Source organism: Dicentrarchus labrax, unplaced genomic scaffold, assembly GCF_905237075.1.
Source record: "Dicentrarchus labrax unplaced genomic scaffold, dlabrax2021, whole genome shotgun sequence".
NCBI classification, from domain to species: Eukaryota; Metazoa; Chordata; class Actinopteri; family Moronidae; genus Dicentrarchus; species Dicentrarchus labrax.
Window position 1 is genome coordinate 16,239,109 of NW_026136702.1, and position 27,994 is coordinate 16,267,102.

General features: G+C 39.5%; 1 protein-coding gene across 1 annotated transcript in view; it reads left to right on the forward strand.

Annotated features, from left to right (window-relative positions):
• The first annotated feature begins 208 nt into the window (after window positions 1–208).
• arid5b (AT-rich interaction domain 5B) overlaps window positions 209–27,994 on the forward strand; it is a 73,491-nt gene continuing 45,705 nt past the window's right edge. The window contains exons 1-3 of the mRNA XM_051379918.1: window positions 209–318; window positions 650–904; window positions 10,586–10,820. Coding sequence (XP_051235878.1) covers window positions 298–318; window positions 650–904; window positions 10,586–10,820 — 511 coding nt within the window. The 5' untranslated portion in view covers window positions 209–297. The remainder of the gene's footprint in view (window positions 319–649; window positions 905–10,585; window positions 10,821–27,994) is intronic.

Consider the following 27,994-nt stretch of genomic DNA (forward strand, 5'->3'; position numbering starts at 1 on the left):
AAATTATCCACATGTTTATAGTTACATGCTAATATTTTGCCTCAACACGTGATTGCGTTTAATAGAAGTTCGACAAAAAAATCAACATCGCACATTTACTCGAACAAATAAACAGCAGGACTCATACAATATTTCTGCCAGCGAATTCGCCACGAACGGATTTTTTGATGGCTCTCTTTCGACTAAAACACGATGTTTTAAACTCTACATAAATATGTTCCTTGCAGGACCTTCGCAATCCATTCAAGCCACCAAGTTTGGAGAGCGTGTTGAGTTTAATCAATTCATAACGTCGAGATGGAGCCGAACTCACTGAAGGTAACGTTTGTTATCAACCGTCGATTTATTTTATTTTCGCATTGCGCTAATCGCCACCTACTGTAAACTGTACTCACGTGCCTGATCCACAAAACTTTGACACATTACATTTAATATGACCACATCTGTGTCATATGTTCAACGTCTAAAAATAGTTACATGATACTAATTGTGTGGCGAAAACTGAGATATCCGAGAGTAATGTTTGCCAATCGTGCGTATTTACGCAGAGGATGTTTGAAAATGTTTATGTGCACTTCGCTACGATTTGTTTACCAAATGAGCTGATAAGCCATTCATTAATTTTCTCCATTTGTGTTTTTCCTTACAGTGGGTGGGCTCGTCTTGCGGTTTACATGGACCATATATATTCTATAAAGCCTTTAAATTTAACCGGGACGGCAAACCGAGGATCCTGTCTCTCGGAGACTTTTTCTTCGTCAGATGTAAACCGGAGGATCCTATTTGCATAGCGGAGCTTCAGCTGCTCTGGGAAGAAAGAACAAGCAAGCAACTTTTATCAAGCTCCAAACTTTATTTTCTACCCGAGGATACTCCCCAGGGAAGGACAGTCACCCACGGAGAGGTAGGAACATGAATCGCTTGGTGAATAATGGTAAATGATTGGTGTTTGCTCGTGTTTATTATCTGTGTCCTCGCTTGTTCGCGAGCGTTTTTATTTTTTTAATTTTTTTTTATTAAACAGCATCTTTACTGCATTAAGAGTTGGCAGTGGATGTGTAGTCTCCGGTGGCAGGCATTCATAAACGCATGTATTGATAGTGACATTGATGTATCCGAGCGGTAAAAGGATTGACCCACAGTGGTGTTTGTTCTCCGGTTTTTACTTATTTGCCTATTGCCTATTGTGATGTCAACTGCTGAATGTGCACTTGTCCAGCTGCGCTCAATAAGGCTGCCGCTGCGCTCTATGGGGTTAATTGTGTTATAAAGGGGAAAATCCGCAAGAATCCTGCGCCTAGGCTCTGTCATTTCATTTCTTGGTAAAGCGTGTCAAATACTGACATATGGGCGGAAATTGCGAAACGTTAATGAATGCATGGGGTCAACCTGGCTCAGATCGGTCGGTACGATAGTTATTAGATATTTTGTAATGCTGCCTGATGTTGAAAGAGGCAGAGCGAGTCATAAAGCGTGGCAGAGCAAGAAAAGAAAAAAAAAGCCAGCGCTGACACGTTTTAACTACTCTCCAAGCTTTGCATAATTTTCCATGTGGACATTTCCATCCTCAACAATGTGAGGTTGTCAGCTCACATTTGAGGCAGCACTTAAAACGCCTCTGTGTTACATTACGCCGTTGCTGGCACAGAAAGGCAATAGTTATGATTGACTGTGGCCATATGTGGCGCTTGTGATCCGGTTACATCGCCGCACTGAATGGCATTACTCTGATATCGAGGAGTTTTTTCTCACCGGCTGTAAAACAAATGATGTGTTGTTTTCTCTCTGATTCTCCTCCGCCAGCGACAACAGCACTTTAATTACTACTCTGTGCTTTTGATCACTTGCGGCTGGATGGAAATTATTCTCTGCTGCTGTTATATTGTTTATGGGGAAGGACAAAGCCGTGTTTGTACTCGACTCTTCCGCTGATGGTTTACTTACATTCTTTCCTCTTGAGTAATAGAGTGGCTATCACATTTCCCTTTCATGAGAAAAGGTGGCTATTTATGGCCTGCCGCTTAGACAAGCTATCATCTTTGTGGCAGAATTCTTTTATGAACGGGTATCATCTCCTGAAGCCCTCTCGCTTTAGCCTTTAACACGCTGCAATTATTTAGTAATTACTTTGAGTGCATGCATCGCCGATTCTGAGGCCACACTTGCGCAACGACACATCAGCTCCTCCCCTTTCCCAAAGACTTATTTGCATTGCAAAGTGCTTACATTCCAGTCCATTGGGTATATCTGGAAAATATTTTATTAACTACCAAGAGGGCTGCTGAGCCAATGCAAATCAAATTTCAAAGAATTGGGGATGTAAAGTGAAACACAGGATGGTACAGTTTGTACATTTGATAAAAAAAGAGCAATTTCCCTGCATGTATTATGCAGCGACTTGCATCACATCACACAATCCTGCAAGCACCATGAGACTGACTGATGCACTTGCTTTGAAGTTGCACTGTGATTAAAGAATAAGCCAGACTATGAAATAATATAATTTGGGGATAATGTGTTTAAAGTGTAATGTAGGTGCCTGCAGGCTGACCTCAATTAAAGGGCTTGTCAAACCTCCCGCTCTCAACAAATCGGACTATTTACTGTATATTACACAGTGGAAATTGTCCTGACAACTTCAAGTCAGTTTATGACCTTCATTCAGATTCTCGCTGACTTTGTCCCATAACACTAATCTGCACTGCATGAGTCAGCTAGGAGTGCTTACAGATGCAACCCATAATCCAAAAAACAAACAGGAAGGGTAAACCAGCCTCACAAAAAAGCTGCAAAATTAAAACTCATCGGCTGTTAAATTCTGCGCCTGAGTGATGTATGTGTGAAAAGAGTATTTGTTTCTAAAGTGTAAACATTAGCAAAGAGTTCATTTTTAGCCACATGGGGAAGTTGAGTTTATAAACCTCACATTAGTCATTTTTCTCCAGTACTCTGCTAGCGTATAAAAACAGATTAATGGCTGTGGAGTTACACTGAACTGTAAATCTGTAATTGACTGGCTGAAAATCAGGAGTTCAAATTAGCCCAGTGACTCATACAGATATGAACTTGATAACATAGAGCTCTCAGGAAGTACTGTTTTCACAAGGTTTTAGTGCCAAATGAGCACAGGCAGCAGCTTCTCGAGGTAAATCCACAACTTGCTGTCGCTGAGGCTCATGACATTTATTCTTAGATCATGTTAGATTTACTCTTATTTTCACACACCATAAAACAGACACAGTATTTGACATTAAACATGTAAACAGCCAGTGCTGTCTTGCTCCCTTTCTGTCTGAGATCACACCTCATATCTTTGTAGATCGCTATTATCTTAAGCCTGAAGCCAATATCCTCCAAATACCAAAAGGCACGACTTTTTCAAGACATCAGAACAGCCTTATATTGAACTAGCTCACTGGAATTGGATTACTGATTCACTTGTGTTCTCAGCGCCAAGGTATGATGTAATTTCCTGGTTATTTCTCAGGTATTTGTTTGCTCTCAGTCTCTCATGCGCTGTGTTTGGCCGTGTTTTGCTGTGCTGTGCAGTGACAAGAGGAACCAGCCCGTGACCCACTGTGCTTGTTTTTCTTCTGTCACAGGGTTGGAGGTCAATTCCTTTTAAACACAGCCAGCTTTAAATCAAGTCAGCTTTGGCTGGAAATATAAAAAATGATTCATTGAATAAACCTACTCTTGGCGCCTGCGTTTGCTTAATAGTTGATAAACAGATCCAGAGAAAATTTATTAATCTATTTATTGTGTGTTAATTATTAAGTCCATATGTGAAGGAAGCTCTATTTTTCATTGTATCTCAGCCTTACAAGCAGTGTTTACCCCCACCAGTTGAGCTCTGCTTGCTCTTTAAACAGGCTTTGTGTCGAGTTGCTCACCCATTATGACAAACCCTCTACTGGGGCCTCTGCTCTATTTGTCTGCCTGCAAACTGCCACCGACTAAACAGTCACATGTGTTTTAAAACTCATTGAGTGACACATTATTTCTTCTCACTCCAAATGGCCTGCCTCTCCTGCTGGTACTGCTCACCGGCTGTAGTACTGTCTGTTTTTGGACTCCCTCGTTACAGGAGAGAGCTGTTGTACAGCGTGTGTGGATAACAGCTCACCCCACACAACACCTACTTATTGTACACTCTGGCTACAGGCGGTTAATTGCTTATGCTTATCTTATACTATATATCCCACTTTAGTGCAAATACAGCAAGGTGCTCTTAATGGGAATTCACGACCGCTGAGAATATTTCTGGATCATGTTATATTAATGTGCTATTATCATCACCTCTGATTTCATCTGACCTCTCTTCTCCTCTATTCTGTCCCTCTAGCTGACAAGGCTTTGGCACACACACACGCACACACACACACACACACACACACACACACACACACACACACACACACACACACACACACACACACACTGACAGGCTGGGGACTGCAGCAGTAGGCCAGTATTGATTGCTGTGGAAAACACTTTGGCATGCATCCAGAGCCATTTCTTCAGTACATGGCAGTAGTCCATGCATGTGTTTCAGTGCTTGGAAAGCCAGCTTGTAGGGAAATTAGATTGTATTCATTTGCTGCTTCTTTGATTTTTCCTAAGGGAAAAACCCTGAATGGGTAATTCAGGCATCTGGGATGCTAGTTGAATTAAGTGTAAGTGGCTTAGATATGCGACCAGCATTTTGATGGATAAGGTCGTTCTGCTGAATGACTCGAGTGTAAATGTGATATAGCACATTTTTACAGTGATCTTTTTAGAACATCCATACTGCTGCCTTGTCTTGGCCAGTATGTGCATTATACCAAATCTCTCCATTCACACAACAATGGCAGGAATTTAAAGGGGGGGGTCTCTCTATTAGTGTGCATGTGTGGCGTGCGCGCATGTGTGCCTCCTCCTGCCGCAGAACAAGTCATTAACTCTGAACACTGCCCTCCAGTGAATTCCTCACCATTGCTGAAATAGCATGTAAATTATTACCAGCTTTTTAGGATAGTGTAATTTAAAACCTTTAAAATGGAATACCCTGGACTTCAAAGGCTATAAAAAACCCTGCTAACATTTCCCATTGGTTTAGGAGTTGTCATTCTTGTCCTTCACAATCTTCTGATTCTTTTCACCAAACTGTTTTGTGTCTTTGCCGCCTAAGTAATGATATGTTACAGCAGCGCCCGGTTTGTCAACACATAAGAGCCTTTTGGTGCTCTTTAACTCAGTTTTTTCCACTTTGTCATTGACTAACCACTTGAACAGGCAAACATTTGCCTTGATGCATGACTCCAGTGCCCCCAGCTACAGTGGATCGTTATTATAACCTTTGAGGAGAATGCAGCCACAGACGAGAAGCTCTTGCTTAATACTCCAGCCAATATTTTTCATTCTTAACAGCGGTTTCTTAAAGCATGTAGAATCATCTCGCATTTAGTCTTTCTTTTTTTTTTGTGTGTGTCTGTTTGTGCATTTACCAAAATACAAGAGTACAAAGATGCAGTGATCCGAGGGAGCTGACGCAGCTTTTTTGTGGTGTCACTTTACATGATGGATGCCTCACCCACTTTCAGAGAGGCTTTGAAATCTCCTGTTATCTTGCTATTTTTCTCTGTCATTACAACAGGGAAAGAATGCTAAGTTCATATATCACCCCAGCTCATGTAAGAGCAATCTCTTAATGGAATCAGTGAATAAAAGATGAGTTCAGCACCCTGCAGATATTACAGCAACTTTTTATGCATATGAATAAACTGCATGCATTAGGTGGCAGAACATTATGTACAATAATTCTCACCTTTTAAATGTTGCACCTTGAACTCTTTCTAGTCTTGAGGCAATCTCGAAAAAACATATTCTAATTCAATTGTCCCTGGCTTACTCCCCAGAGCTCCTTTTTAATTCCCAGATAAGTTTGTTTTGGGACACTGAAGCCAAGGTCAGTCATGGGGAGGGGAGATAGATAATGAACTCATATTGTGTTTCATACCCTCGTTCCCTCTCTCTCCTTCTTCCTCTCTTCCTTCTCCTGCTCTCTCTTCCTTTCTGTCTCCTCATTGTCCATGTCACCATGTCCATTACTCAATTACTAATCTCCTTTGGCCTTAGGAATTCCAGTGCTGACCTCTCTGAGGCAGCAGGCTGAAACCTTCCCAGCATGACAGGAGTACTGTGTGTGTGTGTATGTGTGTGTGTGTGTACCCACAGTATAGAAAGACACCCACCCACTGGGAGCGTGCACCCCTTGACTCCCAAGCTGAAAGTCCTGTCCGAGCGATGAGACGCTCTGCCGCAGAACGCTGACAGTCAGGAATGTCTCCCTCACTGTTTGCGCACAGTGGCGTGGATTTCTCGCAGGGAATTGTTCAGAGTGATATGGAATATTTCAGGGTGCATTGTTTCTAATTGGATCACTGAATATAGAATTGGGAATGTCCCTTATGCACTGTTATTGCCACCAGTACACTGCCACATCCATATAAATTCAATGATATGGATTTTAGTGAGTTTAATTTCAATGAGATTGCTGGAGTCATGGGTTGCTGGAACAGAGTTATCTACAGTTTTGCAGCAGAAGTCTTTTTTTTTCAACTTTCAGTCCATTTTGTGCAGTCACAGCAATAAATTCACTCAGTAATGTTTTTGGAGATATCATGCTGCTGCAGTAATAACATGAATTATTGATAGAAGAACGGAGACAGAATGTAACATTCAGCTGTTAATGTGTTACCTTGCGTTTTAACTCAATCATAAAATGAGCAGTTAGTGACTGTGCGCGTTTATTGACATACCCAAGATAGAATTATGGTAGTACATTAAGACATCTAGTGTAGCATTCAGAGTGTATAAATGGTCTTAATGCATCTGTGTAGGAAGTGTCAGTGAAATGACACCAGACTGTTTGGTATGTTGCTGATGTGGAGTGTCACCTCTTGGCTGTGGGCTTGCAGTCCTCTGACCTATATTATCAAGTGGCCTGCTGGCTGTGTCTGCCGCTTTGCTTAGCTATCAGCTGCCTAACTCGAAATGACAGGACAGTGTGGATGGGCGGCATTTACAGAAGAGCAAGTTTCTAAAGTAGATCTTTGAAACAAAAAAATCCAAGTAGTGAGTAGAAGACCCCTGCAATGCTGATGAATGCTGCTGCAGTGATTACTCCTGGTAGAGTGCTTGAACAATTAGTTGATTAATTGATTTGACAGTAAAGGAATCCACAACAATTTCAGTTATAGATTAATCATCATCATACAATTGATGTTTATTTTAATTATCAATGTGCCAATTATTTTATAGATTAATTGATTGGTTTATAAGTAATTTGAAGTCATCTCTTTGGATTAATTTTTCACTATTTTCTGACTATAAACTAAAAGATGAATTGAATCAACAAGTTATAGGATCATGAAGACAATCATTGGTTGTAGCCCTTAGTCTTTTTTCATTATTGGTAGAAATTCTTCTGTTTTTTTTAATTTCATAGTAGAAAACCAGGCTGACGCAATGTTGTTGTTGCGATGGTTTCTCAGTAACTGGCTGGGTTGGCTGGTTCTCAGAAACCCTTTAAATGGAAACACAGCACATTTCTTAATTCTACAGTATTTGCCTAAACATTTCTCAATCAAATATCATGACTTATGCAAACCACAGGCCAGCAGTCAGTTTCCTGACTGTATGTGCTGCACCACACAGCAGCCCACAGACTTCAGCTGGTGTAAAGTTGGTTTGTAAAGTAAAAAAACAAAACAAAAAAAACCCCGAATGGATGTAGCCTGCTTTGGCTCCGTTCATAGACTGATTATATTCTGGACTGTGTTGACAGCTGCTGAATTGCTCTCACCTGTTGTGTTTTGCTCTCAAGCCGAACAAGTCCCCAAACAGGATCTGTTGACACTCACACAGGGCACCATGTCATTCAGCTGATTGATATAGAGGGAATGGCTGTATGTTTTTTAAGGTTTGCTGTTGCTGTGTGTATGCTCTTGTGTGCTATTGAATTACTTGAAGTATTGCTGTTAGACTCATACATCAGCGGCAGACCATTCTGTGCATTATTTTTGTTTCGAATGGACTCAACTGAAATATTTCATGGTTTGGTTTCTCGATGTGCTGTCAGTTGATCACATCAAAGTACAGTAGCTAATTCTATAGAGATACAGTACAATGTGTTTTTTGGCTGAAGGCTGAATGCTATTTACTGTTGCTCTACATTATTCAAATGGCCTGCTTTTCTGAAGGCAGAAACAGCAGTCAGTTTTTCATTGCATGGAAAGCCGGTTACAACCACCCGCCACCACTTGACAGCTGAAGACAGCTCATTATAAGAAGACCGAAAACCCATGTTTGATGTTTCTACTTAGTGAGGGAGGCACAGCTATATCAAGCTATCCCTCGCAGGCTTTTCCTTTATAAGGAAATACTGTCTCCAACTGGTTGGGATTTGATATGCCTGTAGTTGCAGATGATGTGAGAACTGAATATGGGTAATTGTATAGACAGAACACTCAGAGAGAATCTGAAATGCTGAAAAGTCGCGTCTTTGTTTTTAGAATCTGGCGACAAATAACAGGAACATTTTGAAATAATCCATTAAAACATAGATTTGAAAAACCTGACATTTTAAGATTTATAAAGGAAGGATTTACTGGGTTTGTATTTTATTAGATCATATAGGTGTAGCTTTTATTGCGGCCACCCTCTCTACCTTTAACATGTCAATATAGAGTAAATGAATGTTATTTTAATGTCAGTAATATACAGGCTCTTTTAGGGGAAATGTGTACAGTTAGCCAGATGACTGGTAAATTGGAGATAACCAAGGTAAACATCAGAGACCTACTCAGTGTGTCTGTGTTTCTGCCTGTACACATCTGTCCTCCAGATTTACCCCATTTCTGTAATAGCCATCTTCCAGCACACCACTCCACTCTGTTGGTAACAAACACTTCAGCCATTAGCCCTTCAAATGGAAACACATTTAACCATCTCTGCTTCCTTCAGTCTCCATTGGACTTGCAGTTCTTTGAGTATGAGAGTTATTAAAAGGGGTTGAATCAACCTCAGGCACATAGTACATACTGGACAGAGAGCAAATCTTATTAAGTAAGCCGATAGTAAGTACACAAAACCACCATAGCCGTCCACATCACTGTTATAGCTTTACATTTATAGTTTCCTGACAGTGTCACATTATTTTTATTGCATGTCAGGGAGACCACTGGCTCACAGCTTTCTCCTGCTCCTTCATTACACTCTCACTGTAGCAAATGACATTTCTTCTACTCCTCTACGCTTTGAAGGTGCAATCATAGCCATAGAGTGTGACTTCTGATTTAAAAGAATACAATCTCCACATTCACAGTGAATATCAGGGAGCCTGACTTCCTAAATGCTAATCAAAAAGTCCAAAAACATCTACGTCCTCGTTGACATTGATTTAACTGCTGGCATAAATTCAATTCAGCAATCATCCACATCATCCATATTCATGGTGCGGTAATTTACTTACATTAATGTGCATCCACAGCTGTAATGCTACTTGACGCACATACAAATTTAGTTGATAAATAAGGACGTTCTGTTGTTTGTCCTGTTTTCTCTCGTAGTTCTGATTCTGATCTTTGTGATTATTTTAATCCTGTTTTTATGCTCATCTGTATAGGACATTCCTGTGGTGGAACGTAATTAAGTCCATTAACTCAAGTACTGTAGTTAAGTACATATATTTAAGGTACTTTACTAGAGTATTTCCATTTTATGCGACTTTATGCCTTCCCTCTACTTCATTTCAAGGGTAAATAATATATATTTTTTACTTTACTACATTTATGAGAGTCTCTGCTGCAGCAACTAGGGGTTCGAAGTCTGAGTCATCCCCACTTTCTCTCACCCTTTCCTGTCTAACTTATGCTGTCTTGTCAATACAGGTCTAAAAAACCCCAAAATATATATATGTATATTATATATAAGAAGCAGCACTATACTATTAATCTACCCAGCAGTAGTAAAGGATCTAGAATTTGTATACTTTTAGTGATAAAATCAGAATAATATAATATATTATAGTAAATAATACAACACTCGTTATTGAGTCGTTTTGCATAATGAGTACTTCTTAAATAAATTTTGCTCTTTATTTTTCGACTACTTTTTTTTGGTACTTTTAGTTAAGTAAAGGAACTCCATACTTCTGGGGAAACACATAACAAAAAAACAATCAATGATGCTGGGACTGTGTTGCACACTTTTGAAAAGTTGAAAAGATTTTATGGATAAATATAAAAATGTATAATCAGAATGGCATGTTGGCATTCATTTTTTTTTTTATTACTATTACTTTTCTTTTAATCCCAACTTATTTGTGCAAAAATCATTATTAAACTTACTTTCAGTCATGTGTACCTGCAGATGTGCGTTTTTTGAAATGTTTGTTTTTCTATCCAACAATCCTCTTTCATAAAATTGCCATAAAATTGTGGCACAAGTAAATGATCCATGACCTTGGCACAGTTGCTTTTATGTAACTCCTTTTATGTGCTTCTGATTGTGATTGGGATTCTGCTCTGCTTCCTTTCAGCATGAAGTAATTGCAGTGTCTGAGAAGGTGATTGTACGGCTGGAGGACCTAGTGAAGTGGACTGTACCAGACTTCTCAGGATGGACCCACTGTCTGAAGGCCGAGCCTCTCAAATCCTCTGTGCTCCGGGAGCTGGGGACCAATGGGAGGCGGGAGGCCCTCCACCGCTACAGAGAGAGCACCTTGACCAGCGGACTCAACTTCAAGGATGTCCAACGGGAGAGGGTGCAGCTAGGTGAGCTGCAGCAGAAACCTCAATTTCTTTTAGTCTTTTTTGAGGTTATTTCTTTTTCTTAATTCCAAAAGGTTATTGCGGTGCTTCCAATTCTCTGGGCTGCTGTGTTGAATGTTTATGTATTTGTGTCCTGTCGCCACCATAAATCAGCTTATGTTTATTGTCCTTTGGTTGGTTTAACAAGTGTTGTCTTGACTGGAGTAATTCATCAGTATGTAGTTGGAATTCCTCCCGATATAATGAGCAGAGAATCACACTAATAGAGGAAGGCTAGAGGTAATGGCAGTGTGTATGCCAACGCATTACCATCCTACAGTACAACAGCTCTGTTTTCCAAATGTGACAACAACAAAAGCAGCTTTGCAAAAATCACATAATTCAGCTGGTAATGTTTTTAAATAACTGAGTCGCATCAAACTACTGTCCACAGCCCCTCTGACACCTTCTTATCCCTCAGTTCAGATCGTAATAGGCTGTGTATCTCAGGAGCTTTAAGGATCATTGCAGTGTGTGTCTGAATGGCTGTCTGGCGTATTCATCATGTACACGGTGCCATTAAGTGTCAGTGATAGTTTGATACTTGCACCGGGCTCTTGGGGTCTCACTAAAGCATGAATCAGTCCCAACATGAAACTGGATGTCTCGACGGATGACTCATCTGATGCAAATAGGAAACTGGCATTTGAGCCTAATAATCAGCAAGAACATAATGTTCCCTTTGAAGCCGTTTCCCACTTATTTGCCTCGCTTTCACATGGCTGTGATGTAATGCCTAATGCTGATTATAATGGTATAATGTAGCTTAGCTAACATGCTAAAAATACCGTCACAATTACAGTGTGTCTTGTCAGGTTATAAGTATGTATCCTGGTGATTTAAGCCAGAATTTATGATCCTTCATTCATTCATTTTTAATAATCATTTTATGTGTAAATCCTATGTGGAAGTGAAACTGCTGTAGGCTTAAAAACCTGAGCCATTTTTCTGTAGAAAATAGTGGTTTATTGATGATGCCTGTTCTGTTTGCTGCTTGAGATCTTCCAGGAATGCTGTAATGCCCTTGATTACTCGACTTTGCTCGAATCTCATACGCAAAAAGGACAAGAGGATCAATAATGGATGCTTTGTTGTTACTCCAGTAATCAATATAGTTTGATCGTGCTTGTGGGTGTGTGATTGCTTGCTTTCATAATCAGACATGTCAGCCTGCTTCTTGAATGATATTATGTTACATATCATGGCTTTCTATAAATGTGCTGTATTGGCCAGATTTTATAGATTTATCCGTTGTCAGTGTAACAGCCTGACGATGACGCTATTGTTACCGAGGGGTCGTGTGTGTGAATGAGTGTGTGTATGTGTGTGCATGTGTGTGTGTGTGTGTGTGTGTGTGTGTGTGTGGCGTGTGTTGCTAATGAGCAGCGCTGCCGTTAATGACTCCATCAGGCTGTTTCTAAATGCACTTGTCACTCCGATGGGACACTCCGCCAGAGAATCTGCCCACTCAGCAGAACGGGCTCAGACGCTGGCAGGGCACCAGAGACACACACACACACACACACACACACACACACACACACACACACACACTCTGACACACTAATAGATGGACACATGCACACATGCTACACACCAACAATCAGTGGTGTGCACTCACTTATCTATTTGTTTGTTTGTTCACTACATCTTTGGCGTGTGTCAGTTGTTGACAGTTTTAACAATATGAGAGGGGCAGAGAGTTGGAGTGATCACTTATTCATCAAGGCAAATGCATGTTACTCTGAGCAAGGGTTTGCATAGAAATATGAAATATGCCACTGCAATGCTGCTCACTACCGGAATGAAATATTCATGCCACAGCAGCAGCAGATCAGATATAAAAGTACCCTTAAAGCGTCCTGTAGCTGAATATCTGTAATTCTGTGTAATATGTTGGCTCATTGACTAAACTGACTTTTTATGATATAGCATACTTTCTTTTTTTGGATTGTATCTACAAACAGAATAGCTTGAGGTGGCTGCTCGCTGTATTACTTGAATGATGTATTTGCTGATTGTTATTCTCAGGCTGATCTGTAACTATGTCAGAGGGATTGGATTGTTCCCCATAACAGGATACTGCAGCAATACCACAAGCTGCACAGAAAACCATTGTGAACTAAAGAGCAATAAAGTGTGCTATTGTTATCGAGGGAAACAGTTCTTTTTTTCCGAGTGCATATCCTAACTTTTCCTGGCATGCTGCCTATGTGAATTAAGTGCACTGTTATGGATTTGTGTCTTACAGGCAGCATATGAAAAAATACTGCAAGACAAATGTGTCTCGAATAGCAGAATGACAATTATATTGTTCTTGATCTACATTACATGGAGCATTATGGTTTGGTGAACACAGCTCAATTCTGTCCTCAGAAAGGCATAAAGACTGGCATAAAGACTGAAACCAAAGATGCCTGTACAAAGTAATTAATTAGCAAAACAAGTGACCTCTGCTGCTGTCCTGCAGCATCGACAGCTGTGACTCCCTAAAACCTGTGAGGCAGAGATATGATTGCTATCATAATTCAAATTCCAGCTTTGGCCAGGCTTTGAAATGCAGTGTTTTTTAAAAAAAAGAGCGGCTGACCTGGCAGAAGAGGGCCTCGAGAATGATGCAACCTTCTCATAAACTTTTAATACTAAAATGACACAATTTGTACAGCTATATAAACAACTGGCTTCAGTCTGTTCTTGCCGCGAGTTAGACAAGAAGATTGATACCACTCTCATGTCTGTGTAGTAAATATGATGCCACTGCCAGCAGCCAGTTTGCTTAGCTTAGCATAAAGACTGAAAACAGGGGGAAACAGCTAATTGCCTCGGACCAGCGGTAACAAAATCTGACTAACATCAAATCTAAAGCTCCCTAATTGACATGTTAAAATGTTTGTTTAATCCTTACAAAAAGTGCAATGACACAATGTGGCTTAGTATGTCTTGTTTCTGCACAGTAACTTCTGCCTCTTGTTGTCACAGAGCCAGGCTAGCTGTTTATCCTAATTTTAACTCTTTGTGCTAAGCTAAGCAGCTGGTGCTTGCTTCATAGTGGTATCAATCTTGTCATCTAACCCTCTGCAAAAAAGCTAAAATGTTGGTAGAAGTATTCTGGGTCGCTTTTTAAGGATCAGTCTTATTATGGCCCACTTAAAAGGACATTTAATTATGTAAAACATACTGTAAAAATGATTAAAATGAATTACAGTTTCCAACATACAGTAATCCAAGCTGAGAGGACAGTAATAACATATTTCTACAAGTGCATCTGTTGTATTTTGCACCCCTTACATAATCTGTAATGTAATTCACTTAATCAGGTAATGCAAACTGTCCACTCAGTTTATCTTGTATTGAAGTGAGCATTAGAGCTTCTTTTTACAGTTCAATCCACCAGGGATGGCTTGCCAGGGAAGTTTACATTCTGCCCCTCTATCTCTCCCCAGAGAACTGGCCTGATTCTTTTTTTTTTTTCATTGCTGCCTGCTGAAATTGGTTTCTGGTCGTATACTAGGAGGCCGAGCGTTGGAGAGCTGTATCTGCTGATACAGTTTGTTGGCTTGTGCTTGGAGAAACAGAGAGCTGTGGAAGGAAAATAATAAAGAATGTAAAAAAATAAAAAAAACTCACAAAGGATTGTTCTTGCTCACAAAATAGCTCAATAGGTTTACTTGTCTTGTCTTTCTTCAATTCAAGTGCGGAAGCCAGTGAGCAGATTTTGAGTTGAGATATTGTGGAGGATTATACAAGGTCATAGGCTGTGACTTGTGCATTCAAAGAACATAGATGGTGTTCCTGACTCCTGCCCTCACCTATAGTATCATCTGTAGGTTCATCCCACAGTGCTGCGAGGATCATGGCTCCCTGGAAAAACATCCAGACAGAAAAAAGTAACCAAACAGTTTGGAAAAAAATATATAGCGTATTGCAAAAGCAGTTACCCCTCCCTTTGACTTATTATTATTTTTGTGCTGCAGCACCTTTTGAAAATTAAAGTAAATGAAACCATAAAATTACAAACATTATATGATTGTATGTTTTGTTATCTCAGATATATTCTTTTTAGGATAATACATACTTCTGCAGTGCTGCATTTTAAAACTGTTGTTATTCTGCTCTTTGACCCAACCAATTCATACAGTCGATCACGCTAAAGTCAAGGGTGCATGGCACATTAGATATCCGAAAATGTGAGCATTTTCATGGAATATTCAGTTAGTGATGGTAATGAAGGTCAGTTGTTATTATTATTCAAGGAAAGACATGTTCGTCATGCAGCTCACTGCAAAACTGCAAATGGTGTGCTTTGATTGATGTTTTCCATTCAGCCTCCATCATGTCCAGAATAAGATTTGACCTGATAGATTTGATTCAAAATGCACTTTGTCATGATGTATAAAAACTTTGACATTATGTTTTTTTCCCCTCTATATTCCATAATAACTGACCTTCATTACAGTTCATGTTGTATATTTTAAGTTAAGTACGTGACATTACATGAATTTTGCTTTTGTCCAGAGCGATTAATATTTATTTCCATAAACATGCATCAGGAGCAGCGTCTTGCTCAAGGACATTTGAGTGTGTGGACAGGAGGAACCAGGGATCAAACCACCAACCCCACGATAAATGACTGACCTTCTCTACCAACTGGGTTGCAAAATTGCATTATAATTAACTTTTTTTGCTGTGAGCGGCATCCTCAATTTCCTTTGTACGCAGCACCTTTTCTGAGTCTATTTAATTTTGTCTAATTTATAATTAGTGTGTAGTCTGTAATTGGGATACACTAATACACCGTTTTATGTCATCTTAGCTAAACACACATTGATTGAGCTGGAAGGTGCAGTAGGCCAGTGAGGCACAGAGCGATATCACAGCATTTCAAGATTCTTTACAGCCTTGCCGCTTGGGGATAGAACCACTGTATTTCCCTCTGATGCAACATCTGATCTGTATGCCAGGCTTGGCACATATACCCGAGTTGATATCCCGACAATATTTCAGTTGGAACATTTCAATTTGATATAGAGAGTAGATTCTGTCCCTTTTCAGAGACTGTTCAGAGCGTCTCAGAATGTTTATGCGGGTAGGAACTGGTGATAAGGAAACAGACAGATGCTGTCTTCTCATGGTTGATTTGTCTTGGTGACAATACAGAACAATATTTGGGACTTTGACTCACTATCACACATGAAAATGTTTTATGTTTCGACTGCGACGTGGGAAGGAGTAAGCGTTTTCTTGGAAAAGATAAAGAGAGCGTGTTGTGGTGTTACGAGAGTAATGGCATGTTGTGACTCTGACAGAGAAAGAATGCTTCTGCAAGACACACCACACTGTACTCCTCCATTCAGAATATGTGGCAGATTGTATCGTTTGCACTTGTTTGCTTTCCGGCCCTCAAACATATTTGCTTCCCCTTCTGCTTTTTCTGTAGAACTAATTCTACAAACTGTCCAAAATCCCTTTTGAAGTAATTTAATGGAGTGTTTGTATTGATTATGTGCCTCTCTCACCACCCCTCCCCTCGTTCTCTCCTTCTCTGGTATGTTTTTTTTTTTTTTTGGTGGTGTCGGGCGGGGGGTGGGGGGTGGGTGGGTTTATGGCAGTATCTTCTTCATTATGCTCAGACCTGTAGGAGAGAGAATCACAAGCTGTTTTTCCTCACTGATGTGCTCATATCATTAATTCACTTCTGACTGGCCGGAAGCCAAAGAATTCTAAATCTGTAAGCAGTAAATTGTGTGCCGGGGTGGAAAAATCTATTAGATGTTTGAGCATGCCTCGAATTTGAATGGGAGAAAGAGAGAGAAAGACACTCTGTGAGAGAGAGAGAGAAAGAGAAAGAGAGAGAGAGAGAGAGAGAGAGAGAGAGACCACCCAACACCCGAGCCATATCCTGTTATGGCTCGCACCGTAATCAAATTCAGCTTCTTTGGATAGCTATATTCATTAATAATTTGTGTTATTTTATTTCTGGAATGTCACATAATGTGTTTTCCGACTTGTGCGAGGGAGGGGGCTGAAGGCTGGTGGATGGTTAAACAATGAGAATGGCCTCAGAGGAAATGAAGAGCTCCGTCTCTCCATTACAACAGTTGTGTCTCTCTTCTCTCCATTAGTCAGGTCTGGAACAACAGAGATGCTATTGATGTGACCTCTGCCAGCCAGGCATCTTAAATAGACAGAAAGGGAGTGAGGTTCTCTCTTAGGTGAATTTCCTGATAGATTTATTGTACATTAAATTATTATTTCTCATGATTTGTTATGAAAAGGCTAAAAATCACATGGGTCAGGAGGTTTTTTATCTGAAATTTTGTGATGATTGAAGAACATTTGCTTTCTTTTCTTAAACAAATTGCCTGCCAGTTCCAGTTACACTCTGACTCACACTTAAGTGTTACCCAACCAGCAGCCTTTGCTGGAGAGATTTCTATATCCGTCTTAGTCAAAATGATGCTCATTTCAAGTATTATAGCTGCATTAATATTTCAGTGCAGAACTGCCTTTTGTACATGTCTCTCTGATATGCTTATTTTTTCCTGACAGTTTCACATTCTGCCTTCAGATAGATAGATATGGATGATTCTGTTCAGCTCAGTAGGCATTCTAGACATCACAGATTGTACAATTAATAACTCTGCATATTTTATGAGCATGCCAGTCCATCTGCTTTATGAATGCATGTAAAACTGTCCTCTACTGGATGCCCTGGTGTGCGTATCAGAAGGATTTGAAGTTCAAATCAACATAAAGAAAAACACACGTTGTAAAAGGAATATGAACAGTGATGTAATGTGCAGATTTGAGGTATTTAGGAGTATTTTATGCTACTTCATACATCTGCTCCCCTGCAATGCTGAGGGAAATGTTGCACTTTGTACTCCACCTTTATTTGACAGTTTAAGTTATTTGACAGATTAAGATTTTACATACAAAACATGTGACAGGTTTATCGAATAAGGGCTTTTTTTCTTTTTCTTTTTACAAATCAAGTAGAATTATAATAATAAAATGATAATAACAAGAAGTAAAATAGTTAAATTTGGCTCCACTTCAACTAGCTGCAACAGTGAAATGCTACTTATACATAAATGCATCAGTAAGAATAATCTAATAAAATAAGTGTACTCATGGGAGCAATGTTTCTGCTTTATGAATATTGAGTGCTTGTAATTGTGAAACTTTAAGTACAGTACATTTTACTAATAATACTTAATACACACTTTTATTTAAGTGACACTTCCAAAGATCCAGTTCTGTCTCTTGAATCGCGGCTCGCTTTTTTCACGCTTTGTGATTACATGATTTAATAAGGCTGAACTGTGCACGTTGATAATAATAACTCAAATCCTACAGTATGTGATTTTGTGTGAACAAATGGTCCCTCACATTAAATACCCATTTAATTCTACCTTAGCATTACAGTGTTGTAAAAACACTTTCAGTCAGACCTGTGTCAAGGTAAAAATAGCTTTCGCCGCTGATTGCAGATCAGCTTCTCAACATCCACTTAATATCTGTCATAATCTGTAAGGCAGAACTGATGCAAGAGGGTCACAGAGCCAGACTGCAGGATATAAATATATATATTCTGTGGTACACAGTATGGAAGATAGACTTCTAGCCTTGAAGGAATAACATAGTGTTCATTTCACAGCACAGAGGTAATGCATTTTACCCGCATTGAAAGGTAATTGCAATGGGGGCTTTGATAGATTCCAGACCTTTGGTGGGAGCAGCGTGTGTGTGTCTGTGTGTGTGTGTGTGTGTGAGTGTGTGTGTGTGTGTGTGTGTGTGTGTGTGTGTGTGTGTGTGTGTGTGTGTACTACATGCTCACACATACTTCCGTGGGTACATAACTGCTCTTAATGCTTTTATTAAGCCAGAGAACCACAAATGACGTAATTTGTATTTGTAAAACATCTCGGTGCAGATGCTGTAATATATTTTGGTTTCTTTGATATATTGACTGCCAGAGGAGTTGGAAGGAGCGCTTTGGCTGCAAACAATAGATCATTGATGCCTCTCTGTCCTCTTTCTCAACCTGTCAGTCCATTTCCTTGTTATGTACTGGCCCGAGGAGCACTTGGCAAAATAAGAGGCATTCAGCCAGTCTTGTTTTTCCCCCTGATTTTCCCCTCAGTCATAACTCAGGGAAAGCTGTTTCATTCGACGTGTCAGAGGATAATATCTAAAGTTAACAATATCACAGAATCACTATGTTCCAATGTAGTGGGTGCAGCTTTAATTTATTGAACGTGAGAAAGAACAGCTGGGTAGATGGTGGGATAAACTAACCAGATATTTCAGTATTCGGCTTTCATGAGGAGCAAACTGACTCCAGGAGCATTTATGATCATTTATCGCCTTTGTCTTATGACACACACACACACACACACACATACACACACACATGTTGCCAGTCATCACCATGATTCATGTTGTTCTTCTCACTGTGTTATTATACTGTATACAAAATACATAACAGTCTGTGGACAGCTTTCACAAAATAAACGAAAAGTAGCACATAAACAGAAATATCTCCCTGTCATTTTCAAGTCATATTGGACTTGTTTCATTGCGTATGGCTGTAAAAAAGCATCAATATTAGAGACAGAAATAAAACGCGTTTTTTGGCATGAGTGACCAGTGAACATAAACTTGTTATCAGAGCTAGTAGATATTCTCCATTGAAGTTCTTATCTTTCCTGTGCAATGTGAGACAAGCAGCTACAAACACTGTATGTGCTGCATTACAGTGATTACAGCTCTGTTGGTAAAGCGGAGGTTTGCCACATCACAGGTCGTGTTCTGTAATCTGGAATGAATGAATTTAAAGCCAAACTCATAGCAGTTTATCAGAAATTACCTGCTTGTTTATCCAGATACTGTGTTTGTCACATGAATAACATAGCAGTCTTGTGAAAACAGTTTGTGCAGGACCGCGCTGGGGAGCTTCAAACGGAGGTCATTAGGGCTTGTGGAGAGAAAACAATTGTTGGTGGTTGTTGTTTTCTTTTTTGTGGTGCTTTTAGAATGTGTAATCACAACTAATTGCGCACCAAAATATGCAAGAGAAAATCCTACAGTTCACATTTCTGGGATTTGCTTTGGTATCTTCAATACGCTTGATACCAATGACAGCACATAAACAAGAAATCTGAACAGATGGCACTGGTTTTTAATGACATATTGCTATCTGTAAAGTCTCCCTCTAAGCCACAGACTAAAACGTCTCCCCTTGGGGAGTGCACCGCTCTAGTTGTTATCATCGACTGCTAATGTCACTCTTTTCTTTGCCACATTGTCAAGTCCTCCAGCTAAATAAATGCAATGTAAATTGAGTATTGTGCTGGATGTAATTATTGAAAAGGGTTCCAGTTGGCTTAACTCAATGGGCTGTTTATTTAAAGCCTTCCTCCTCCGTACAGATCTGATGATAGAGAGAAAGAGAGAGAGAGGGAGAAAGAGAGGTTCTTATATAATGACAGGAATTCACAATGGAGCCATGTTGAATGACACCCCCCCAAACATCTCTAACAAACCCCCACCTCTCTTCTCTTTCTCATTACAGTTTTACCATTGGGAAACATGCCTGTCCCAAATAGCCTCTAGTATTATTCCTTTTTTCCCCTCCTTTTCTTTTTTTTGCTGCATTCTTGTACTGAAAACATATTAAATCATGTTTCCTTTTACACAGTATACGCCCAGAGAAATAAGTATAACTTGATAATGAGGGGCCGTTCTTTGAGGAAATACACACCGCAACTTTGATGTAGAATGGCATGTAATTCCTGGCCTGACCCAATTCCCAATCTCCTGATAAGATGTTTTTTTTCTCCCCCTCTCCCTCCATTGCTCTAACCTTCCCACAGAAATCACTCAAATGGGAACTTGCTGTCCCATTAAAGATACATTTAAAGCCAAACATGTCATCCATTTCATTCTGCAGGAGGAGGATATGTGAGGTTGGAGATGCTGTCTACTACAGCTGAGCCGAGGAAACTCTCTATGTATCCCTCTTTCTCTCTGTCGGTGACAACCTCTGAGATCTCTGATCACAGCTGCTCAATTGAGTTTGTGTCGGACAGAGCTGCGTGACAAATGAGAGTGGCCGTCATAGTAGATAGAGTATCATCACCTGGGTGTAAAAGCTTTTAGGCTTGTTTGAGGAGAGGCGAAGAGACACGGAGAGGGGTTTCACTTGTTTGTGTAGTCAAAAAGCAGCTGTAATTCTGCAACCAAAGATAGTTGATTAAATTTGCTCCCTGTGGTATTTGCACATTTTGGGTTCTTGCAGAGCAGCTTGTTTTTACTCTCCGAATTGACTGCGCCATAAGTGGATTGACCCCCAAAACCCAGCAGTAGTCTTTCATTAGTCAGAATGCAGCCGGGGACCAGACAGTGAACAGTGTTTAGGGCCAATCCATCACTACACAAAAGGGGATCTACATGGCACAAACTTGTCTTCCTCATCTTAAGCAACAACGTGGCCTCTGACCTCATAGTAATCATGGTTTCAACTTTTCTTCCTCATGACTCTCATAATTCTGAGGGGCCGCAGCGACGTATAATTTCATCTCTGGCACAAAAGGGGCCCTTTGGAGCTCTCTGATAGCTCATTTGTTATGAGGCCCCCGTTGTTTTTTGATAGTCAAAAGAACCAATTTGGGTTTTTGACAAGGAGCCCCTCTGAATAATTCCTTCATGTATTACAGGACCTATTAAATGCAAACTTTTCAATCTGGCAATCAATAAGGCAGGCAGCTTTCCCTGGCCCCGTGCCAGACACATTAGGGCTGCGAGCGATGGTTGCTAGGGAGCTGAGCCTGCTCAGGGGAAAGAATGTTTAATGTAATAGAATCACATAAATCAACTGGAGGAAAGTGCTTGTGTTGTTTCTTCTCTTCTCTTCTCTTCTCTCTCTCTCTCTGTTTAACTGAAAACATTTAATATGGGTGTGTGTTTTTGAAAATGTGGTACAGCCACCCCCCCTTCTGTCAACCACAAGAACATCTGGGATGGAATTAAGCTGAGGGAAGTTGAATTTTCCCTGTGTTTATGTGTGTATACAGTTCTTACGAGTGTTATTACCAGTGTGTGCGTGTGTGTGTGTGTGTGTGTGTGTGTGTGTGTGTGTGTGTGTGCACACGCTTGTTTTTGTATGCATAGCAGTGTGTCCTCAATCCTTGTGCACACTTGAATAAATTGAGGTGAAAATTATATAAATGTTTCTCCTTTTTTTTTCTTTGTCACAGGCCACTGCCCCACCCTGCTGAATGAATGAGGCACTTTAGTGCTTTACTATAATTAAGAACAGGAGCCAGCATGCATGGAGGGCTCTCTTTCTCTCTCTTTCTATGTATTTCTCTCTCTGTGTGTTACTCTCCCTCTCTCAGCCCTCTGTACAGTTTCAATAGAACATTTCCTCTGGGTGTTAGTGCCCTTTTGTGGGAATATGATTATCTTAGAAGAATTAGCGCACAGACATGGCCTGTGAATGTAAAAGCCAGATATCTCTTAAAGTCATACTCCACCCATTGTATCTGATAAGTCAGAATCTTTTTAATATCAGCTTTGGCAGATGTGATCAGATTGAATTCATGAAGGGTACAATTGATTTACTTCTCAAATACTACTTCTCAAACCAGTCCTGCAGCTTAAACAGACTCTCCGCTTGCAATTTGTAAGCTCAGTGTGTTCCAAAAAGACATATTTTTACCAAAACACACATAAATACACTGCTGGTGTCCCATTCTTCTGACGCATCTGCCTCCGGCTTGTTTTTTGGTTGGAAATGCTACTGTCGTTTACTTGCTCCTGGGTTTTTCAATTTAACAGTTACTTTCTCAATAAACAAAACACCAATGTCAAAAACTGAATGTTGTTGAAAGTATGAATGTTTGGAGCACTGAGTTTAAAATGGACAGTAGAGAATTATGCTGCTGAGAAGTTTCTATGGACTCTTGATAATTTATTTCAACCTTGAGAACTTATTACTGGAATCTATTATAACCATCTTGGGTTCGTGTTGCTATTGAACCAAATACTGTTGTTTAAATGAATGATTTCAACCAAATTGAAATTAGGAGTCTGAGAAACATTAGTATCCATTCTGAGTCATTTTTCTGGCAACGAAGCAAATGTATTTCCAGTATTCACTCTTTTTAGCTCTGTTTTGGGTCTCCACCAAATCCTTAGAAACGTATCTGGCTCTTAAGATGCTAAATACTCCACTATGTTCACCTAATGTCTCTAACTGTGTCTGTCTGCCATTTGGTGCTGAGCAGTGCTGTACACTATACAGTGGGTTTTTAGGGCTTTTTGGCTGAGAACAGCCATGAAATTGAACCAAAACAATAAGCTGAAACCTGAAACCTTCCATAAAGCTGAGGTGAAATGCAGAGTCAGTTGATATTTAATTAGTCACATTACACACGGTCGTTTCATCCATTGTTAATATACTGTAAAAATACTGAGTGCAGCTAGATCCTCAACTGGATCATTTTATATGTGACTTTGCATACATTTGCCATATCATGATATATCAATAAAGGAAAAGAGCCTCTTAAAACTTTAACTTTATTGATCCTCGGGGGAAATTCAAAAACATAATAATATCAAGATATTGATTTCTGCCTTATTGCATAGCTCTCAGAAGATATATTTTAGGTGAAGTATCCTTTTAAAGGGCTGAATGTGTGTTGTGTACATAGTGTGTGAAAGCACAGATTGCGGCTGATATGATCAGCAGGGGAAAGGCGAGTCAGTGTCTGTGACTGATGTGATGTTGATGACGGACGGCCACTGAGTCATTTGCAAACTCAGTATGTTATTCAATGCAAATCCATTAAATAAATGTGAAATATTACTCCAATTCTGCTCCCTTTGAACAAAATAAGCTGAGTGTTAGTGACACACTGGGTGATGGCTGGGCTTTGTTTTACTCCAATACAATGATTTATTGATGCCGCATCCTTCCGCGTGATTAATGTGATTTTGTTTACAGTACAGACTAGCTTGTAATTAGCAAAATGTTCTAGCACATTTGGTTTTATCCATGAATTTGTAGTCATTCACAGATTGGACACACGATGAATCATGCAAATTAATTTATTCCATTGTTTCATGTAATTCTCTCTTCGTAGGAAACGCAAGGTTGCCGCTAGTGAAAATGTGACGCCTCTCCCACTCACGCATCATTTCCATTTGGTGTCATTGACAGATGCTGCTCCCTCTTTATTTGGTCAGGTTTCAATAACATGAAACCAATAGCCAGATCGGGCGCCTGCTGCTGCTTATATGGCCCCCTCTCAGTGTCATGTCCCCTCAGTGAGAAGTGAGAGAGAGCGAGCGAGAGAGAGAGAGAGAGAGAGAGAGAGAGAGAGAGAGGCGCGGATGAATCAGAGATGTGTTATATATTATGAGAAGGGGCTAAATGGAAACAGGGCAACCTCCGAGATCAATACAGAGCACAGAGCCTGCAGGATGGAGTGAGAATACCAAACAAGATAGAGAGAGAAAATCAGAGATCTTTGTCTCTCTTTTATTCTCTTCCCTTCCTCTTTTCTTCACCAAAGTATTACTTCCTACCTTAAAAAAAAAAAATCTTGTTTTGGTGTTTAAAAAAGCAAAAAAGAAACATTAAATATGAAAGTGACATTATTGGCTCTGGGTTACATGCCTTGCCATTTCTCGCCAACCCCACAAAGCAGCAGGGGGATCCAGTAAATTCCTTGGCCGAGCAGATAATGTGGAAATGTTGACAACAGCAAATTTGAGCCGAGTGAGTGATTTAAGGACTACAGCGGGTGACAGAGAGCATGAGAGTAATGGTTTTCAGCTTTTTTTCTGCTCGTCTGTGACAAGAGAAATGAGCACACTTGCCCGAAAGATCTTGTCAGCGCTTGTGGGCAGTTTGAATATTTTTAAGCTTGGTTGAATGTAAATGACACAGTTTACATGAGTCACATTTGGGTTTTAATTAGCGCAAATCTGCTTTTAACTGTCAGCAGCCCTCATATTACGGCTAGTTTTATTCCGAACTTCCAAAGCCGCTATAGAAATTCTCCAATAAAAAGCTCTCAGAGATGCAGCAGTAGATCACCCTTTTTATTTTTGTGGTTTGAAATTCAATGATATCAATGATGTTTCATCTAACATTGCAATAGCTATTCATCCAGCGGAGCAGCTGCTTCAACCACTGCTAATGAGTTTCATGTTGTATGCGGCATTTCAGAGATTTTGATTACGACAAGTAATTTATCATGCTTGTTGTGGAAGAGAGGCAGAAATTTTTTACTTTGGTGTAATTACACAAAATATTCTTTAATTCTTTCTGGTATAATGCAGTGCCAGAGCTTGTTCCCATCATATTTATTTCTACTCCTGTTTCTCATATACAGTGTGGCTGCATTACACTACAGTCTCCTCTCTTCCCTTTCTACTAAGCGTTTTTCCTTAAAAGAAGAGCTGGCTCACTGGGATATTTCCCCACAAATATCAAATCCATCCTGTGTTGTTAAATATAATTTTGTCATATTTATGAACCAGATATTGTGCACATATATTACAGCATGCTGATTTTACTATGTTGGAATAGAGTGAGATCTGTATTTTACTCTGCAGAGTGTCTCATGACAGCTACTAATGACTTTACCAGTCTGCTGTAGACTGCAGTAGTGTCGCTTACAGTGTACAGTGATACACTAATGCAATATCTGTGTTTTTAAAAGGACTATATTGTTACTTTTACATGTGTTAGTGCATTGACTATGAATCCCATGTACTTGACATAACATATATTTTCCCAACCATGCTACACCAACAGGTCTTTCATTCATTGTTGCAACTAATGATTATTTTCATAATTAATTATTCTGCTGATTATTTTCTACAATTAATTGAACAATCATTTATAACTCACTCATTACTGTAAGTACATTTGTTTTCAAAGAAATTCAAAGATATTTATAGTCAAGGTATTCATTATAGGTAAAAATATGAAACCAATAGCCATTCAAACAGGTGTTTATATATCGATTGTTTTTGCTCAGTAAGTCACGTAATCAATTATTCATCAGATTTGTTGACAGTAGAGTTTCGACCTATTGACTAGTTGTAGCAGTAGTTTCATTTTATGATGGCACAGCAAAAAAAACTTACAAAGACTTAAAACCTGCTATTGCTGATATGATTTGTCTGATTTGAAATGCAATGATGTGTTCAGGGGAAATTTGGTGCCCAAGAAGTCAAAGAGTCAGCTGAATTTAACACATTTTGAAAGGGAGACAGGAAGCAGACACAGATGTTGCAAAAGGATGATATTTCATCATCTGTTGCATTAAAACGTTGCTGTTTGGCACATGACTCTCAAATGTCCTTGTTTCTGTAAACATATCATCAAAGAGTGGGTTTCAGTTATTATCAAGTTTAAAGTCTCTGCAAGTTGATTTTCATGCCGTTGTGACTAACAAACAACGGCTGCATGAAAGCCAGTAAATCAATACAATCAAATCTTACTGTATGGTCCTTTAAGAAATACTGCACAAAAGGAAGCCTTTGACTTTTTTCTGCCGTACAGTTGTTTTATTCCACATCTTCAAATCAGTATAAAAACAAAAGCTTTGCACTTTAAATACACTGTTAGCACTTTGCTCCCAATCACTGCTTGTAAAGGTTTTGATTAAAAGAGGTGCTACAGAACAATATGTGACAGATGTTCAGAAAATCAACACATATAGAGTAGCTTTCTTCTCTTTCAGTTCCCATTCATATATGTGGCATCTGTCTTATCCCACGGGTCATGATTCATAACAAAGTACAATCCTACAAAGCCACACCAGTAGCATACTGTTACTACTCTGCAGCTTCTTTAATCCTGCCTTTGGTCAAAACAAAAGCTAAAACGAAAGAAAGTGTTGCAGTGTAAAACGTCTATGTAACTGATGTCATTTATTAGGTATTCCAGGCCACAAATGAGTTTAGCAGACCGTCCATTTTATATAATTGTCTTCCTGACTCAGGGGGTGGATGGCTCAAACCTTATGTTGAAACATACATTTTAATCATTGGTCCTGATTCCGCTGCACAAGCAGTAATTTTTGGACTTTTGCTGTACTCATGAAATGCCTGTGTCTGAAAATGTAAAACTTTGATTCCTGTTTGCATTTCAATTTGCATATTACAAAACTTCAGTCGTGCTTCTTTAATCTCGGGAATGTTAGTAAGATCAGCCCCGTGCTGTCATCTCAAGATACAGTGAAACTCATCCATGCCTTTGTCACATCCTGGTTACATTATTGTAATGCACTTTTTACTTGAGTAAGTCAGTCATCCTTGAAGTGTCTACAGCGAGAACAAAGTTATGCCGTCAGTCTTCTAAATAAGACTAAGATGTATGCTAATATCACCCCTGCTTATACTTGTTTGAACTAACCATTTGTACATTTTTGAAAATTACTTTAATCACTTTTTAGGCCTTGTATGGCAGAGCTCCAGTATTTTGTTATAGGCATCTTCAATTGCTAGTACTACTGCTTCTATTCAACAACAATAATAATAACACTTATAAGTAGAAGCAGTAAAAACAAGCCGTAACAAAACTGATCAAGGTCTTTTAGGTGGCTGTCTGACTAAACGCAATCAAAAGGAGAACAAGCATTTCTATTTATGGTTCCCAAACCATGCATCAGTTTACTCAACAGCATAATGTCAGAAACCTGTCAGTGCTTTTAAATCACCTTTTGAAAGGTCAGCTGCATAGAATAGATTAGTTAGATAGATAGTTCATCTTCTTAATCTGTTTTGTATTGAATTCATTTGATTATTTAATATATCTGTATCTATTGAGATTTTCTTCTTTTTTTCAGTACTCTGTAAATTATTGTTTTAGGAATCAAAGATAATACAAGTGTGACACTAATTAAAGGGGCACTCACAAGAAACAGATTAAAAAAAGATTGGTCAAATTCAAGCAGCTGAAGCTGAAAAAACATCCGATACTACAATTCCCACAATGCAACCTGATAGCGTCTTTCATTAGGGCTCTCTCGGCTCGTAAACTGCCATTTATACTCCATGCCCCACAGTTTGTAACACATGTTTTCTGTTATAGATTTGTGGTGTGTAAGCCC